This window comes from Otolemur garnettii, unplaced genomic scaffold (assembly GCF_000181295.1).
Source record: "Otolemur garnettii isolate 467f Iridium unplaced genomic scaffold, OtoGar3 scaffold00018, whole genome shotgun sequence".
NCBI classification, from domain to species: domain Eukaryota; kingdom Metazoa; phylum Chordata; class Mammalia; order Primates; family Galagidae; genus Otolemur; species Otolemur garnettii.
In genome coordinates, this window is record NW_003852413.1 from 2,619,300 (window position 1) to 2,634,489 (window position 15,190).

Here is a 15,190-nt window from a genome sequence, read left to right on the forward strand (position 1 = left end):
AAAAAAAAAAAAAAAAGATGCCTTTTAGAAGGGAGGGGGAGAGAAACTGGAAAGTGTAGGTGTAGTAAGCAGTTGCTGGGGGGGGATGGGTCGATGGAGGGAAACAGATTGACTAGCAAATTAACCTGAGAGACAGGGATTGTGCTTCAAATGACCTCAGGGCCAGGTCCACTACATGTGATAAGGAGACAAGCAGCCCTTTAAGATTTGGGGTAGATAGAGGAAAGCCTTCATTCAGCATTTCCTGATTATGAATAGCCTTCAATTCAAAATAATCCTTATACCAAGGAATCATATTTTGGGGTAAAATTTTCTTAGCTCCTTCATTCCCCTTGTCTGGAACTTCCCTAGAAGTTTCACACGTCAAGAGCTGAGTTGGTACCTCTGAAGTGCTCCCCGTGCCTGCGTGGTGATGTTGAGCTCTTGTTCTATTACCAGGGAGAGATTCGTGGCTGCTCTTTCAATTTGATAAGTTCTGAATGCTGGGTGAAGGATCCTGAACAAAAGACAGTTCCACAGTTTTTCTGTGTCCACCGATCTCACCAGCAGGTGAAGTTGGAAGTTGTTTCTTCTCTGGCTGTTGATGTCACATCTTATTATTGGTCCATTTTCCAGATTGGTTCCACCAGGCATTCACGTCAGCAGAGATAAAAATGAATTCAGGTTCCTCTGAAGGATCTAGATGTTGACTTAACCAGCAATCAGATTGATTAGTTAGTGTGGCCAGGGTTTGAAAGACTGGTGCAAAGGGGTGCTGGGTCTGTGCTTGACCTGCACGTGCCAGCTGGTGTGTCGGGGTTCCAGTCCTTCTGCTGAGACCTTCCAAGAGAGCAGTCTGGTTTTGAGGATCCTGTTTGTGACGGCAAAAACTGTTGGGGTTTCAGGGAAACTTGCCCTTTTCCCCTTGGTTGATTTGCTGAAAAGATCAACTCACAGTTATGGTAGATCAATAAGAGAAAGATTTATTTCCAAATACCATGTGCCTAGGGGTAACCAAAAGAGTGAGTTCCCCCTGGCTATTTTTTTGTTGCAATTTGGCCAGGCCAGGTGTGAACCCGCCACCCTTGGTATATGGCGCTGGCACCATACCCATTGAGCCACAGGTGCTGCCCTGGAGAATCTTCTTAAAATGGCCACTTTGGTCTTTTATAACTGAGATCAGGAGAAAGAGGAGGAAAAAGAGAGAAGGGATAGAAAAAGAACGGCAGCTCTAGTAATGGCCCTCCAGCCAACGAGCACCATTCAGGGGCAGAGGGAAGCCAGAGGAGCTAAGGGCAAGTCTGGCCTCCACTGGAGTGTGGCCTGTCCTCAGAGGCCTGTCCTCTGGGAACAATGATCCCATCAGCACCCAAACCGGACTGAGGATGCCCATGGCAGATTCTCGTGCCTCCAGCTTGTGTCATCACCCCTCAAGAGCCTCAGGTCTGCCTCATGGTGGAGGTCCAGGAGACAGAATTTCTTCTGGATACTGGAGCAACCTTTTCTATACTTCTCTCTAACCCTGGCATTCTATCCCCCAAATCTGTAACTATATAGCAGGTGTCTGAAAAACCGGTTACCAGATTTTTCTCTCAGCCTTTAAGCTACAGTTGGGGTGACTGGCTGTTCTCACACACCTTCCTATTCATGCCTGAAAGTCCTGCTGCCCTTTGGGGAGGGACATACTAACTAAAGTGGGAACAACCATTTATATGAACATGGGACAAGAACGTATTCTATGCCCTCCCTTATTAAAGACAGGAATTAACCCAGAAGTGTGGGCTACTGAGGAACAGGTGCAAAGAGCAAGACCCAATCCAGACATGGTTTTTTATACAGACGGAAGTTCTTTCGCAGAACAATGAACTCACAAAAGCAGACTATGCTGTAGTTACTCAGTGTGCTGTAATTGAGAGTGGGTCTCTCCCTTCAGCAACCAGTGCACAATTAGCTGAGCGAATAGCTTTCCCTGGTGCTTTAGAAATTGGGAGAAACAAACGAGTCAATATATGCGCTCACTCAAAATCTGCCTTCCTCATTCTGCTTGCCCACGTTGCTGTTTGGAAGGAAAGACAACACCTAACTTCCCGGGGCTCCCCCTGCGAAGTAGACAGGTGGTTACAAGCCGTTCGTGCTCCACAAGAAGCAGCAGTTACTCATTGTCAGGGACACCAAAAGACCTTCGGTGAGATTTCTGAAGGTGACCAACTTGCTGGTAAAGAGGCTAAAATGGCAGCACAAAAGGGAGAGATTCCCCTTGTGGCCCCCCCACATTTGGTGGGGAGCACTTGAGAATCATGCACCTCATATACCCCAAAAGAAAAGGAATGGGCTTTATCCAGAGACTGTTCACTACTTCCATCAGGCTGGCCACAAAATAGAAGTGGACTTCTGCTATTACCTGCCGCAAGCCAATGGAAAATACTTCAAACTTTACATGAGTCTTTTCGTTGTGGCACTGAAAGTACCTATCAAATGGCTAAGGTTCTCTTTAATGGAAAAAACTTATTTAAAACCATAAAACAGATAGATAACAAGGACTTGTAAGATATGTCAGAGAAACAGTCCTTTAAATCACCATCTAGCTCCCCCAGGTATGCAGAAACAAGGCAAATATCCAGGTGAAGGTTGGCAAATGGATTCACTCACCTCCCTAAGGTTCATGGTATATAATATTTGCTGGTATTTGTGGATACTTTTACTAATTGGGTTGAGGCATTCCCTTGTGGGACAGAAAAGGTCCAGGAAGTTGTAAAGGCTTTAGGACATGAGATTATCCCCAGGTTTGGGCTTTCTCAGAATTTGCAAAGTGATAATGGGCCGGCCTTCAAAGCAGCTGTTACACAGGGAATAGCTAAGGCCCCGGGCATAAAATATCTTCTGCACTGCTCTTGGAGGCCCCAGTCCCCTGGGAAGGTAGAAAAAATGGATGATAAAATCAAAGGACAGTTACGAAAGCTAACTCAAGAGACTCCTCTCCCTTGGACTAAATTGCTTTCCATTGTTCTTAGAAGAAGAAATTTACCTCAGAAACTTGGTTGTAGCTCATTTGAATCATTATATGAACGACCCTTTATAACAATTTGTTATTAGATCAAGAAACTACAGAATTAGTAAAGCATATTACTTCTTTAGCTAAATTTCAACAAATCCTTAAAAAGCTCCCACCTACATTTTCACATTCAACACTAACAGAGCTCTTCTCTCCTGGAGATCTGGTTATGATCAAAACTCTTCCCTCTAATTCACCTTCCCTAACCCCAATTTGGGAAGGTCCGTTTCCTGTTATCCTGTCTTCCTCTACAGCTGTTAAATTTATGGGAATAGATTCCTGGATCCAGCATTCACAAGTAAAGTCCTGGAACCCACCATCTCCTACAGAAGCAGACCATGATGAGAATCAATCACCCTCCACCTACACTTGTGAGACTAAAGAAAATTTAAAGTTATTGTTTAGGAGACAGCAAGAAAATATAGTTTAATATAGTTTTCTTTTAAACATCACTGACTTTGTTCTTCTAACCTGACACTGTAATTAACCCCCTCCTCTCACTGTTCTACCCTTGCCCTTTAATGTGCTAGTCAGATTTGTGTCTTCCAGAAATGTCAGCAAGCCACACACAGTAAAGATGGTTCCAGTCCAAGACTTGATTCTATCGCACACCCCTGGATCACTCTCCCTCCAGAGAAACCCTAACTGCCCCCTTCTATCATTGCCCGATTCAGCAGGAAGCAGTTAGATGGAGTCTTCATCCTTTTTCCCCAACGGCAGTTAGAGTCTCTACGGGGAGAGGGAGAGTTGACACAGGGCAGGTGGCTCCTCAGCCAGCTCGGTGGAGCTGAGGGGAGGGCCTGCTACCTCCACCCTGGCGGTGTTGGTGTGGTGGCAGCCGGTGGAGGAACCAGTGGGCTGGGGGTGGGCTGAGGGTGGGCTGGGGGGAGCCCCACAGGAGGCTCCAGTAGCCAAAGGGGCCAGACAGCTGCTGGGGAGACACCAGCACCTTAGAGTCTCCCTCCCCTTGCACTTGCCGCTGAGTAGGGAACCCCCATTTCCCAGCCTGGTCATATAGGTTTCCTAGGCCTGGGAACCAAAGGGATCAAATCCATTCATTTGCTACTGAGTTCACACTAAATGTAACTACAGAGGACCCATGCAACCACACACACACACACACACACACCCCCCCCCCACTGGACAAAGAGCCTGGAGAGAGCGACAGAGAGAGAGCTCCCCCCCTACTTGGGTTGTTTTTTTCTGCCAGGAGCTTTGGTGATTTTCTATGTTTTTTTTTTTTTCCCTGTAAAATAAAATAAATCCTATCTTACCACTGATCTGTGGTCTGTGGATTCAGTCTTCGAATCACCGAGACCAAGAATCTGCTATCAGTGGCACCTGCTGGCACACTCTCACTGGTCTGGTCAGTGGCACCTGCTGGCACACTCCCACTGGTCCGGTCAGTGGCACCTGCTGGCACACTCCCACTGGTGCGACCCGCAGCTTAGGACTGCCTAAGAGGTGGCCACACCCGGTGTGCAGTAGTTCGGTCCTGGAAATCCAACCTGGAGGACATCTTCAGAAAGGCAAACAAGGGTGCTCAGCACGGAGAGGTTAAAAACAGCCAAAATTTGGAAGCCCCTTCAATTTGCTCCGTGATTTGCACTTACTCCAGAAAGGGATAATCAAAACATTGTGACCGGCTGTGAAACCAACGATTGTGAAAACATTGACACGTACCATGAGAAAATGCTGGCTTTAAGATGATCAGGCTTTTAGAGGTGAGACATCAAAACCGAACAAAGTATCTTGCCAAATGTACGCTCAGAAAAAGCAGCAGGGTGTGCGACAAACAAGGAGTGTGGCTGCCTCTGGGAGGCACTGAGACCTCCCTGTGCCCCTCGCTGTAGAACGTGTATTTCTGCAACATTTTAGAATAAATTCGCCTTACTCCCACATTCAGAAAGATTTTATTCTGCTGAAAGGTTTGAGAGTGGAATTATTTTATGTAACATTTTTCCTTTAAACTGCAAAGAAGCCACAGGTGATGGTTAGTACTCTGAAATTTAGAGGATGGGAGAAAGAACACCTGAGCTTAATAATGAAAAATGACGTGCTGTGTGGCCACACGTGTAGCCCCAGTTACTTGGGAGGTGGAGGCGACAGGATCCCTTGAGCCCAGGAGTTGAGACCAGTGTGGGCAACATAGCCGGACCCCATCTCAAAAATAAGAAGAGATGGGTCAGTAGACCGGGGCATGGTCTCCGCATTTACCGGCCAGTCTGCTCTGATCTGGTGGTCACCTGCTTCCCTAAGCGGGCTTTGACTTTCTCCAGCAAGCTGTGAATGTGAATTTAACTCAAACTGGAGGTGAGGGTAGGAGAAGGGACGTGAGTTTTCATGGGGGAAGGGCAGGGATGGTAAAACCGTGGAAAAGTTGGTGGGTTTTCAGGTGCTCCTGGTAGAGGGAGACACTCAGGGGTGAAGTGCCTCCCAGGACGGGCTGGCCAGTGCACATGGCTTTCAGCTTTTGTACACACCTGCCTGGGCCTGCATGTGTTGTGGGGAGCTGACGTGGATCCCGGGCTTCACAAACCAGAAGGTTACTTGGAAGGCTGAGGCCCAGCGGGAGAGGGTGGACTGCACCCGCATTGCCTTGGCCAGGGGAAGGCTCCCAGGGAGCGGCTGGTGGGAATATCGGCATTTTTCTGGCTTTAAACTGCTGAGTGGCTGGCTGGTCTGTTACTCCATACTGAGGACACACACAGTTCATAGGACCGCAAAAAGATTCTAAGCCCCTCCTAATGAACGAAATTCTGCATCTCCTCCTTGGGGGAGCAGCCTAGGAGGTTGGGGTTCAGGCTGCTCCCTGGGAGGGCCCCAGAGCCTGGAGCTTGATGGCCACCTGCTGGCTGACCTTGTGCAGGGCCTCCTGGAACTGGGGGTAGTCATCCTGCACTTGGTGGAGGATGGTAGCAATGAGGCCCATCCGGCCGTCCAGCCGCTGTTGCTCGGCCTGCAGGGCCTCCTCCGAGCGGAACAGGAACACATAGCGCCCCTCCCTCACTGCCTGCAGGTGCTTCACGCGGGTCTGCAGGGCCACGATCTCCCTCAGGTTCTGAGCAGGAAAACAGAGCCTGTGTCAGGCCACACAAATCAGAAGGACGACACCCGCCCCTCTCCCGGACCTCCACATAAGCTCCGACTAGAGATGTGGCCAGGAGAAGGGACGTCCACCTGAGAGGGGTTGCCTGGGAAGGCATCCAGTCACCTGACTCCCAGTGGGTAGGTTGGAGCTGTCACCTAGAAGACATTCCTGCCATCTGCCATGCACACAGCTCTGTTATTCTCTCCCCTGTCGCAGCCAACCAGGCTGGGACCTTGGCATCGTTCTCACCCACTCTGCTCACACCACGTCCAGTCCAGCAGGAAACCCCCCCACCCCACCCCCGCGGCAGCTCCTAAATTAGGTACATGCAGAATCTCGGCAGCTTCTCATCAGCTACCCAGACCCTGTACTCCTGTCTTCCTGTAGCACTGAGGACCTCAAACGGCCTCCTGGGTCCACCCTTGACCCCTCCTGCCAACCCAACACCAGCGCTGGAGCTGTCCTCCCAGCGAAGCCCTCTGCTCAAAGAAAAGCCCAGAGTCATGACCAAGTGCCATCACAGTCTGGTGGGGCCGCCTGTGCCCCACCCTGGGTCCTGCCCCGCTGGCCTTGCATCGTCCCTGCCTTTGCTGGGCTGTCCCCGCTGCCTGAGGCAGCCTCCACCTTGCATCCAGCAAGTCTTTTTTTTGAGACGGAGTCCCACTGTGTGGCCCTTGGCAGAATGCTGTACAGCAACCTCAAAATATTGGGCTAAGTGATTCTCTTGCCTCAGCCTCCCGAGAAGCTGAGACTATAGGTGCCAGCCACAGGGCCCGGGTATTTTTGTTGTTGTTGTAGTTGTCACTGTTGTTTGACTGGCCTGGGCCGGGTTCAAACCCACCAGTTCTGGTGTCTGTGGCTGGCGCTCTACCCACTGAAATTCTGGCGGCTGTGTGGCTTTCCTGGACCACCCTAGTCAAAGCCCCAGTCCCTCCTCCCACTCCATGCCCTGGAGGCTCCTTTCTCTGCTGTATGTTTTTCCAAAGCATTTATCACTGTGGAACACACCATCTCTTTCTTATTTTATTGCCTGTCCTCCTGCCCCCGGAATGCAGCCTCCAGCTGGACAGGGAGTTCTGTCTGTTTTGCTCTGTTCTGTAACCCGAGCGCCTAGGGCAGGCCCTGGCCTGGAGTAGACATGTGGTCAGTGGTGATCCAAGGAGGATGTGAGTCCCTGGCACTGATCCTGTCGGCCTGGGCCTCACTGGATCCTGAGGCACAGTACTGTGCCATGAGCAGTGCAGTCCCCTGGGGACCTCCTGGGACTCGCTCACCTGTCGCTTGAGGGCTGTGAGCTGGTCGAGGTTGGCTTCGAGCACATCTAAGTCTGCCTGCAGGGCTGACAGCTGCTGCTGCCGCTTCAGGAGTGAGCTGCTCACGCTCTTCTGAGTCTCCTCCAGCTCCAGGACGGTCTTGGTGCACTCCTCAGTGGCCTGGGACATAAACGGCCCATGCTGTGCCCTGCACCGTGGCTGCTTGGCACGCAGAGCAGGGGCAGGCTGGGTGGACCTGCTGGGCGCTTTCTAAAACTGCAGTCCAGGCAGACCCCAAGGAGGACCTGGACTTGCTGCCCTTCAGGAATGGGCTACCTGGGCAGGTGGGTACCCATGAGGCACCAAGGCCTGGTGAAGCCCCTGTCACACACAGACTGCTCTCCCAAGGCAGGTGAGGCTCAGAGAGAGGCTGGGGCCTGAGTGGCCCCTGGGTCCTCTCCCTGCAGTGGGTCTGACTGGGGACAGCTCAACAGCTGTGTGCTACGAGCAGGGCCAGGGCCACAGGGCAAGGTGGGCTGGGGAGTGTGGGAAGGATGGGTCAGGCTTCTCTGCAGAGTCCCCACAGGTCACAGCACTTTAGGGGCATCTGTGGCAGCCTGGTGTAGGTCCCACAACCAGGGGAAGCAGCACAGTCAGAAGAAAAAGAACCTGGTGGCTGACAGGCCCAGCGCGGTGAGGGGGACAAAGAACCGTGATGCTCAGGATGGGCTGGGGCACCTTGGGTAGGACTGCAGAGTCCAGAGAAGGGACCTGTCTGCACGTCTGCGCGTGGCTGGGGGTGGGGGGCAGGACTCAGCATTGTGTGGAGTGGATGTGGGGTCAGGGTGGGGGTGGAGGACAGAGAGGGCACCCAGGGCAGTGAGGAGAGGACAGGAAGCATGAGGTCAGGGGTGGACATTAGGAGTTGCCAGTGTGGCCAATGAAGACTGAGAAGAGGCTGCTCTGTGTCTCTCTCCAGAAACTTCTGGAGGCTTCCAGTAACTTCCAGATGAACAGGTCGAGCATATCTGTCTTTTTCCACTGACCTTTCCCTTGTATGGGACATACCCTACAGGAGCTATTTTATTACTCTGTGGAATTATCTGGGTGACCCCAAGAGGTGGACGCTGATTTCTTGGGTCTGTAAACCCAGGTCAGTCCGCCCCAGCCCTGAGTGGAACAGGAGGATCTGAGGCCATGCTCTCAGCTGTCTCTGGTGCCACACGGCCAGGCTAAGGGGGCCATGGGCCCACCCAAGAGCTCTGAGCCCCGAGCCCTGGCCTGACATTGGCAGGGGGTGGGCACGGGATGGCACTGACTCAGACCTTCCCAGGGTAGGTCACACACCACCTGCCTGGTGGATGATGCCTGGGGGACATGGACCCAGCTCTCAGGGGGTCCTCTGCCTTCTCACCAGCACGTCCCTGGCACCCTCTCAGGTCCTGGAGCATGGCCGTTCCTCCAATAGTTTATCTCTCTGATGCCACTTGGGTTGGAAAGGGGCAGAAATACTGCTGTGTCTGGCCCTGTGTGGTACCTCCAGGGGTGGGCATTCTGCTCATCTCAAGACTGACTCCCAAAGACAGGCATGGAGATGGCAGCAGTAGCCATGCCCGGAGCACCTGCTGAGAACACGGCCCCTCCCACAGCCACGCACCTTCACTTCCGACCCTGCACTTGGTCACGGTCCCTGTCACAGGTGGCACATGGTCAGGGCCCAGAGGGTGTGGCAACTCCATCATGAGCACTGAGCCGGGTTCCCTCCCCCGACTGCACCTGCAGGCACCCCCTTCATGGTCACAGCCCGGCAGCTGAAAGGAGGGAGGACAGCCAGGGGCAAGGTGGGGGCAGTGTAGGGGAGGACAGCCCTGGGCAGCAGGTGGGATTGGTGCTGCACGCTGATCCCATGCAGGGACACCAGCAGATGCGACACCCCACCTCCAGCAATGACATAGCTCCTGAGTGGGAATGCCCTTCTGGAATATTCCTTGGGTCCCAGAGGGCGAAACATGTGGCTTCTGCCTCCTCTCTGGCATCGTCGCAGTGCTCCCACCTTGTAAATGTCCCTGATTTTCCGTCGCAGCTCAATCTGCTTGTGGTGGAAATCAGTCCGGGTGATCGCGTTCTTGTCCAGCTTGCTCTGGCCTTCAGCCCGAATTACGATGGTCTCTCTGCGGGCGACAGCCTGTTCCATGCTGCGAATCATCTTCTCCTGCTGCTTCAGCAGCTGCTCGTACCTCACCTGGGTGCACAGGATGGAGGGGCTGGGGGCACTGCCAGGCAGCAGGGGCCTGGAAGCACCATGAGGAAAAGCAGAGGGAACTGGGAAGTCTGCCCAGAGCCTGCAGCTTGGTCAGCAGCCGTGTGCCCGGGCTAATCTCCTAGTTGTGACAGATGCTTCCTGGTTTCATGGGAAGCCGGTGGAGGGTCTGCAGGCCTGGGGCTGGGCTCAGGTTAGGGGGAGGACCGGCCGGGGGGCCCATGGGGGACTTTCGGAGCCACAGAAATATTCCACGTCATGTTTGTGGAGGTGATAATGCAGATGTACACATCTGCCAGAACCCTTCACACTGCATCTGAAATAAGCACATTTTTTTTATCCTTTGTAAGTTATGTTTAAAGCTAATTTAAACAAAAACAGGACTTCCCAAGAAAGGTGGAGGGAGATGGAACTTATCCAGGTTTAAACATTTATCATGAGGTGACAATAATGAAACCGTTGGTGCAGGCCTTGTCAAAGTGAGTGCGCCCCAGACCAGAGAGGGAGTGAAACAAGGACGGTCGCACTCGAGGGGGCTCCCGTGTGAGTGAGAGATGCGGCCGTCCAGAGAGACGGCACAGGGGACACACGCAATGCAGGCTGCTGACCCTCTCGGCAGCTGGGAGGAAATAGAGAGGGACCCAGGTTCACACCGTAAATTCCAGGCGGATCTAAACTCCAAGTATGTGTAAATAATCCACAGACCATGGGCATGTAACTGTGCATCTGCAGGCTGGGGGTGGGTGGGGCTGCTTTTACAGTTCAGGAAACCCAGAAGCCAGAAGAGTGAAAGACGGACACATTACACAACCTAAACGTTAAAAACCTGCATAGGGGCTGGGCACGTGGCTCCCACCTGCCCACCTGGGAGGCCAGGGCAGCAGGACCACCTCAGCCCAGGAGTTTGAGGTGGGCTGACGCCAGGGCCCAGGGTGACAGAGTGAGACTGTCTCAAAAAAAAAAAAAAATCTCTGTAGTAACGGACACTCAGAACAGGGGAAAAAGGCATATTATAGACTAGAGGCACTATTCTTAGTGAGTGTTAAAGAAGGGGGTTAATAGAACTCCTAAAAATTGTTGAAAGAAAGAAAGAAAGGAAGGGAAGAAAGGGAAGGGAAAGGAAGGGAAGGGAAGGGGAAGGGGAAGGGGGAAAGAAAGAAAAGAAAAGAAAAGAAAGAAAGAAAGAGAAAGAAAGAAAGAAAGCATCCCACTAGGAAAATGAGCCAGAGACGTAAACGCGCAACCTGCAGATGATCAGGCACAAACCCCGCAGCTGCGCATGCGCACCCCACACCCCAGCCTCCCCCAGGGCCCACCGGTTCGCCACGTCCAGCTCCGGGACCAGCAGTGCGGGTCCACCAGGACAGGGGCCTCTCTCCACACTCCGGACGTCATGAAGACGGTGACTGACTAGTGAGTTTAGCAGAGCCACAGAGAAAAGGCAATATACAAAAATCGATTGTATTTCTATACACTAGCAGTGAGCACTTGGAATTTGAAATTTCACAAAAATTGTTTAGAATAGCGCCAACAACACGTGTGCAGCCTGGATGCCGAAAACCCCCACAGCACTGACAGCGGAGTCAGCGCGACGGGGAGCCCAGCCCTGCCAGGAGTCTGTCCTTCTCTTCCTCTCTCTCCCACCTTCCCTCACTCTCTTCCCTCTCTAATATAAGATAAACTTATACTTGTGTATCTTTAAAAAAGATGTCAACTCTTCCTCCACTGATCTCAGCCAGGGCTTTTGTGGAAATTGATAAGCTGATTCTCAAATGTATATGGAAAGGCAAAATATGGGTGTCCCAAAGGTTGCCATACGTAGGGAAAATGGGAAGTTATAGCTAAATGTACCTTTATTTACAAAACACTCACTGCAAAGTCCTTTTTTTTTTTTTTTTTTTTTGAGACAGATCCTCAAGCTATCCCCCTGGGTAGAGTGCTATGGCATCACAGCTCACAGCAACCTCCAACTCCGGGGCTCAAGCGAGTCTCCTGCCGCTGCTGCCCAAGTAGCTGGGACCACAGGCGCCTGCCACAATTTTTTTTATTTTTTTTGGTTGCAGCCGTCATTGTTGTTTGGCAGGCCCAGGCTGGATTTGAACCTGCCACCTTAGGTGTATGTGGCTGGCACCTTAGCCATTTGAGCCACAGGTGCTGAGCCTGCAAAGTCTTAGAAAATACTTAAGAACTATTTCTCTGTGTTTGGTATACAAATATACAAATATAAAATACATGACTTTGTTAATTTTTACTATGTATGGTGACCTTTGGGACACATAATTTTGAAAAAGAAGATTAAGGTTGCAGGGATTTCATAAGTATAGAGTTGCAGGAACCAAGACGGGGCTGTTGGTAAAGGGCAGACACATAAGTCAGGGGCCCAGATGGCCCAGACGCAGAGCCACGCAGTGTGTCAGCTGATCTCAGCAGCACCGGACGCAGTTTGGTGAAGGTCAATCTTTTCAATCAGTGGGGGTGGAATGCAAAAAATTAACCCAAACCACAACTTGTACTGTATATAAAAATTAACTCAAAATAGGCCATGGACATAAATGTATAACCTAAAAGTATGAAGCTTCTGGAGAAAATACGAGAGAAAATCTTTGTGACCTTAGGCGAGGCACAGATGTTTTCATATGCTACAAAAACAACCCAGAAAACAACATGTGGAGCAGTTTGACTTTGCAGTGGAGTAATCTCACGTGTGTGGTGCTGAGCAGGGAGCCAGGCTCAGTAAGCCCCGCCTTTTCTGATCCATTTATGTTCTGGAAAAGCCAAAACCACAGGCACAGTAACAGGTTGCTGGTTGTCAGTGGTGGGGGTGTGCGTTGGGCTGACCACAGCAAGGAGCAGGAGGGAAAGTGAGGGTGATGGAATATTTCATGTCACGGTGTGGTGGTGGCTGCATGACTGCACGCCATCCTTGTCAAAACTCATAGTGTGAACAATTACTCAGTTTAAATACCTCAATTAAACCAGACCGAACCATGACACCCACGACCATCTGGGTGGTGGGACATAGCCACCGGCATGTACCTTTTGGAAAAGTTATCTGTCAGGCCCTATCATGGTTGAGGATTTCCATATTCTTTGACCCAGGAATCCCACCTTTGGGGAATCTAGTCTAGAGGAAGGAGGGGAAAAAAAGAACTGGTGAGTAAGGATGTTATTGTAACACATGGCAACATCCTGTGATGGTCTGATTTCACCCGTCAACTTGACTGGGCTAAGGGGTGCCCACATGGCTGGTGCACGTTATTTCTGGGGGTGTGGGAGGTGTTTCCAGAGGACATCAGTAGAGACTACACTTCCTTGCTAGGTGGACGGGCACCACCCAACCTCGAGGGGGAGAACAGAACAGAAAGGCAGAAGGGTGAATTCGCTCTCTCCTCAGGAGCTGGGACATGGGCTCCCCTTCTCAGGTCTGTGGATGTGGACTAAGTCTCAGACCCAGCTACCGTGGTCTGCAGCTTCTCGGCCCCCATGACTGTCTGAGCCGATCCCCATGGTAGAACTTTCGCTCTTCCTCTGTGTACACACACCCTGCTGCTTCTATTTCCCTGGAGGATCCTGACTGATACATGTTTTTGTAATGACAAAACAAAAACAAGAAGAACCTGAAAGCTATCTGACTTCTCACCAACCTGGGAATATTTCGATAAATTGTGATATGTGCACAGTATATTCTGCAACTGTCGAGGAAAGGGTTGATGCCCACAGAGTTAGAGAGTCATACAGAAACTGTTCTTACTACAGAAAACAAAATCGGGAAGCAGGCAGGGAGGCCAGCTTTGTCTGTGAGTGTCTGTGTGAGATCCGGGGAGCGGTGAGGCCCCTTTCCCCTGTGAGGGGCCCTGACTAAGGAGGGATTGGGGGGCAAGGAGGCAGGGGCCGGAGGGGTGCAGTGTGGGCAGATCTTTGGAGCCAGTGGGGTGTGCCCGCCAAGCCCGCCTGTGCCGTTCCCCTCCCACCTTCATCCTGTGGATCTCGGCCTTCATGGCTCGGATCTCTGTCTGGCCAACTTCAGAATCCACCGAGGAGCGCATCTCTTTTGCCAGCTGGATTTTCTTCTCCCAAAGCATAATCTGGTGTCTTTGGGGGTAGAACAGACGGTGTAAGAGCTAGAGAAGTGAGGAGTTTTCTTCTGATGATTCACCCCCTAAGGCCTCACCCAGCTCTCAAGCTACAATTACTTGACTCACTATGACAGAGACCAGGGGCTCATGAAGCCCGGTACGTCTGTCTACCATCTGGCTCCTTATAGAAGTGTCTGCCAGCCCGTCCTCCCTCCTTCCTCCCTCCCTTCCTCCCTCCCTTCCACGGAGTCTCACTCCTTTGCCCTTGGTTAAGTGTCTCAGCGTCACAGCTACAGCAACCTCAGACTCCAGGGCTCAAGAGATCCTCCTGCCTCCTGAGTAGCTGGGACTACAGGTGCCCACCATCACACTTGGCTAATTTTTCTATTTTTAGTACAGACTGGGGTCTCATCTTGCTAAGCTGGTCTGGAACTCCTGGGTTCAAGCAATCCTCCTGCCTCAGACTGTCATGTAGCTGGGACTACAGGCATCTGTCACAACATCTGGTTAATTTTTCTGTTTTTAGTAGAGATGGGGTCTCACGCTTGCTCAGGCTGGTCTTGGACTCCTGAGCTCAGGCGATTCACCCGCTTTGGCCTCCCAGTGTGCTGGGATTATAGTCGTGAGCCACCTCGCCTGGCCCAACCCTTAGTACTGACAAACCTCTGGTATATGAGGAAGACAGGGAAAGGGAGGGAGGGAGAGAACAGGAATATATAACCTTAGAAGCTGAGATAGTAAATAATTGATAAAAGTTGACTTAAGGAGAAGTAAAAAGCCTGAATAGACCAGTAATCTAAAGGCTATCAGAATGTCATCAAAAAGGTTGGGCGTGGTGGCTCACACCTGTAACCCCCACAGTCTGGGAGGCTGAGGCAGGAGGATTCCTCAAGCTCAGGAGCTCAAGACCAGCCTGAGCAAGAGCAAGACCCCGGCTCTACTAAAAATAGAAACAATTAACTGGGTATTGTGGCAGGCACCTGCAGTCCCCGCTACTTGGGAAGCTGAGGCATGGAGATTGCTTGAGCCCAAGAGTTTGAGGTTGCTGCGAGCTATGAAGTTGCCACCTAGGGTGAGGGAGTAAGACTCTATCTCAAAAGAAAAAAAAGTCACCAAAGACCCATGTCCCCCAAAGCCTTGGTCTAAAATGGATCTATCCCTAGAATCACAAAGGGCAGGTTGTCCCTCTGCTGTCTGTGACTTTCCTGAGACCTTGGACAAATCTCTGGGCCTCTGTAGCAGTCAGCCGGGCTGGAGCTGCAGGGCCGAGTGCAGGGCTTGCAGACACACAGAAGTGCACAGCTGCTCCAAAGGGGAACACACAGGACAAGCCCAATTTCATCGAAAGTGACCAAAGCAAGCAAGAAACATGCCCTACACATGGATTTTTGGTAAAGAAACAGTTGGAATTAAATGTGTTTCCCTTGCTACTGTGCACGTGTCATGGTTTAAAACGTTTCGAGTTGGATGTGTAGTACT

At 51.4% G+C, this 15,190-nt stretch overlaps 1 protein-coding gene across 1 annotated transcript in view; it reads right to left on the reverse strand.

The window, feature by feature from the left end:
• Window positions 1-5,831: 5,831 nt before the first annotated feature.
• Window positions 5,832-15,190, reverse strand: part of CCDC40 (coiled-coil domain containing 40) — a 54,077-nt gene continuing 44,718 nt past the window's right edge. Inside the window, exons 17-20 of the mRNA XM_023511178.1 lie at window positions 13,607-13,727; window positions 9,429-9,617; window positions 7,397-7,555; window positions 5,832-6,092 (exon numbers count right to left, since the gene is read on the reverse strand). Coding sequence (XP_023366946.1) covers window positions 5,832-6,092; window positions 7,397-7,555; window positions 9,429-9,617; window positions 13,607-13,727 — 730 coding nt within the window. The remainder of the gene's footprint in view (window positions 6,093-7,396; window positions 7,556-9,428; window positions 9,618-13,606; window positions 13,728-15,190) is intronic.